The sequence below is a fragment of the Spinacia oleracea genome, chromosome 6, assembly GCF_020520425.1.
Source record: "Spinacia oleracea cultivar Varoflay chromosome 6, BTI_SOV_V1, whole genome shotgun sequence".
Classification (NCBI taxonomy): Eukaryota; Viridiplantae; Streptophyta; class Magnoliopsida; order Caryophyllales; family Amaranthaceae; genus Spinacia; species Spinacia oleracea.
This window is the reverse complement of record NC_079492.1, coordinates 145,510,683-145,514,124: the sequence shown is the minus strand read 5'-3', so window position 1 is coordinate 145,514,124 and position 3,442 is coordinate 145,510,683. Positions and strand designations below refer to the sequence as shown.

The 3,442-nt window shown below is 33.9% G+C and overlaps 1 protein-coding gene across 1 annotated transcript; it reads left to right on the top strand.

The window, feature by feature from the left end:
• LOC110794825 (NAC domain-containing protein 43-like) lies at positions 1-2,192 on the top strand. The gene is made up of 3 exons (XM_021999796.2): positions 1-437; positions 845-1,107; positions 1,288-2,192. The coding sequence occupies exons 1-3, from the start codon at positions 266-268 to the stop codon at positions 1,780-1,782; spliced, it is 930 nt and encodes a 309-aa protein (XP_021855488.1). The 5' UTR covers positions 1-265; the 3' UTR covers positions 1,783-2,192.
• The last annotated feature ends 1,250 nt before the right edge of the window (positions 2,193-3,442 follow it).

The following is a 3,442-nucleotide window of genomic DNA, read 5'->3' as shown; positions in this document are numbered from 1 at the left end:
TTACCCATCCTTTTTATAACTCATCCTTTTAATCTGTCTCCTCCAATTCTAGTTAATTACCACCTTTGTTCTCCATACTTACAGAGTTATAGTACAAAAATCCCCTCAATCATCAAACTCAACCTAGTTTTTACTGTCAACTCGATCGATCAAAGACAGTAAGATCCTGTTCTTTTTGGTTGAATTTTATGGAAATTCAGTTCAGTTCAGTAACTAGCTAGCTCAAATTGTACTGGTGTTTAATCGCGTTAGAAAATCGGTGGAAATGAACTTGTCTGTTAATGGTCAATCAAAAGTGCCTCCTGGTTTTCGGTTTCATCCTACAGAAGAAGAGCTTCTTCAGTATTACTTGAAGAAGAAAGTCGCTTTCGAGAAGATAGACCTCGATGTCATTCGAGATATTGATCTTAACAAGCTTGAACCATGGGATATCCAAGGTATGTACGGAGGAGTAAATTCATTTATGTGCCACATTTTCTTCTACACCAAAGTAAAGCACGCAGGTAGTGTTTGGTTTGGTGTAAAACGTTTTCATGGAAAATGATTTTCACCTTTTCGATCCACAATTGTTTGGTATGATAAGGGTTGAAAAATCTGTCAAGTGTGGAAAAGGGAAACTATTTTTCCTTTTTTTTTTTCCTCCTGACCTCCCTCTTCTGCCGTCAATCTCCACTCATCGATCTGCTCTTATTTTTCTTTTACCAAACAAAAGAAAACTAATTTGGAATTGTGTTTTACATGAAAAATTATTTTTCACTGAAATCGTTTTCTGTCAAACCAAATAGGGGAGCAATGTAGAAAAAATATTGATAGATTTTGTGTACAAATTGTATTGTGAATGCAGAGAAGTGCAAAATAGGATCAGGGCCACAAAATGACTGGTATTTCTTCAGTCATAAAGATAAGAAATACCCAACAGGGACTCGAACAAACCGGGCCACCGTGGCCGGGTTTTGGAAGGCCACGGGCCGGGATAAGACGATTCATAGCAACAACAAACGCATCGGTATGAGAAAGACACTTGTTTTCTACAAAGGTCGAGCTCCACATGGTGAGAAATCAGATTGGATTATGCACGAGTACAGGCTTGAAGACTGCACTACTACTGTAAGCTTCATTCATCAACCTTAAACCGGATCCCATTATATTATTATTATATATTCTTCTGTCTCTTTTTGTTCTTCTTATTTGGAATCTTTTTGCGAGACAGAAAAAGTCAAACCAGGAAGAACAACCCAGTTTGCTGAATTAATTTACTGATGTGTTTTTTTTTTTTTTTTTTTACAGGTGACAATCCAAGAAAGTTGTTTAACAGAAGATGGATGGGTAATCTGCCGCGTTTTCAAGAAGAAAAACTACCAAAAGGCAATTGAAAGTCCAAGATCAACTGATGAAAATCAACAATCACAGGTGTTGAATTACAGTAGTAAAAAAGTGTTTGATCACATATTTTCTTGCATGGGGAAATTTGACTGTCCAACAACCGATGAAACTAGTACGGCCACCATTACTAACATCATCCCTTCATTCAACATCTCAAACAGTCAAACAGGAGTTTTTGATGATCAGTACAACAATCATCTTCCTATGCTTACTTGCAGCAGCAGTAGCAGCCCACCATTTGATGATCATAATAATCATGCTTTGTTTAAATGCAGTGACGTCAGTCCACCAAGGTTGAGTGATTGGATGTCGCTTGATCGGCTTATTGCTTCTCAGCTTAATGGTTGCCAAGATGATCAGGATTTGATCTGTTCAAATTCAGTTATGTTTCATGGCTGATCAACTGAGTTGCATACAAACATATATACTCTATACTTAGCTGTCTTTTGACACCAATTTAATTAGTTATATATATATATATATATATATATCTTGCTTTCCACTTTCTGATGATGAGGATGGTGACATTAATTAATCCTTTTTATGAGGATGATGGTGAAAAATGGAGGAAATTGTATATTTTTGTAGCATAATATTTGTAATTTTTCATACTCCATGAATGAAAATGGAGGTTCACTGTACATTGTGTGTAGAATAATATTTGTAATTTCGGCTCACATCGAGCATCTCTTAGTCGTCCATGATGGAAAATGGAGGAAGTTGTATACTAGCTACCTATATTGTGTTTTGTGTAGAATAACATTTGTATATAATTTATCATAGTTCATGATTGAATAAAAATAATGAATTTCTCCTATATTTGAATAAAATGAAACAATAACCAAAATTATGTATGTACTCCATGCATAATTATACTTCGCACGTAGATATACTTGTAATTAAGAAGATAATGCATGCATGATTGTTTAAAGTTCATACGTAGTGGAGTATATATCATGTACCAAGGTCTTAAATAATGTTTTTGGTCCACTATTTGCGGGTCAGGTACTAAGAGCAACTCCAATGGTGAGCTACAAGATGTTGTAGCTAAGTTTGTCACATCAAATTTCTAACTAAAATTGATTAAAACTACAAATTTTTACATTGGCGGGGTACAATACTTTGTAGCCCCCTATAATATCTAATTTAAATAATTTATTTATTTGAGCTATATGTTTTTTGAGCTACGTAGCCCAAAATAGCTACAAGGTTTTAACAGCGGCTTATGTCATTGTTGTAACAATGGTGGATACATGCTCACATGCTCATTTTGTTTTGTGAGCATGTCCTACTTTGAACTATTGGAGTTGCTCTAAGGAGTCGGGGAAATGCAAGGGAAACCTACCCAAAAAGTTTAAAATTGGTCAAACCTTTTCATATTGGATCATGAGAGTATCTGAGTTTAAAGTTTTTTATATTTATACCTTTTTAATTTTTGTAAAACAATTGCCCGGTTCATTTTAAATTAAAAAAAAACTTGATATATTGAAACTATACAATGAGATAAAGTTAACAAGATCTAATACGGAGTACAAAGTATGAATAAATTCTTACATAAGCATATAGATCACAAAAGTTAGTCAACCAATTTAATAATAGTACTCCGAACTTCTTATTTTCGCCAAACTTATTTTATTTAGACTTATCTGAACTAGTTGAATAGAACATAGCCTAAATGACCGGATATATCTTCCATAGGACTCCAACCTCCCTATATAGTGCCTCCAAATTTGAAATCAATTAATAACCTTAATAAAAATTGTGAGTGACAAATCGAGAACATATGCACATGTTCTAATTGATAAAGGAACGACGAAGGGAAGAATAAATGAATAATATGATGGTTACCCCTAATAAGTATATAATGGCATCATTAATCAGAAACATGATAAAGCATGACAACAGACTCTACCAACAAACATTAGAAAAATGTCTATTCCTTCAACACCATTGATTTTCTTTCTTTAATAAAATAAATGTCTTCAACATAATTATTTCATCGTACCATCTTAATTGTAATTTAATTTTGCACTACGGTCTACGGACGTATGTGTCTATT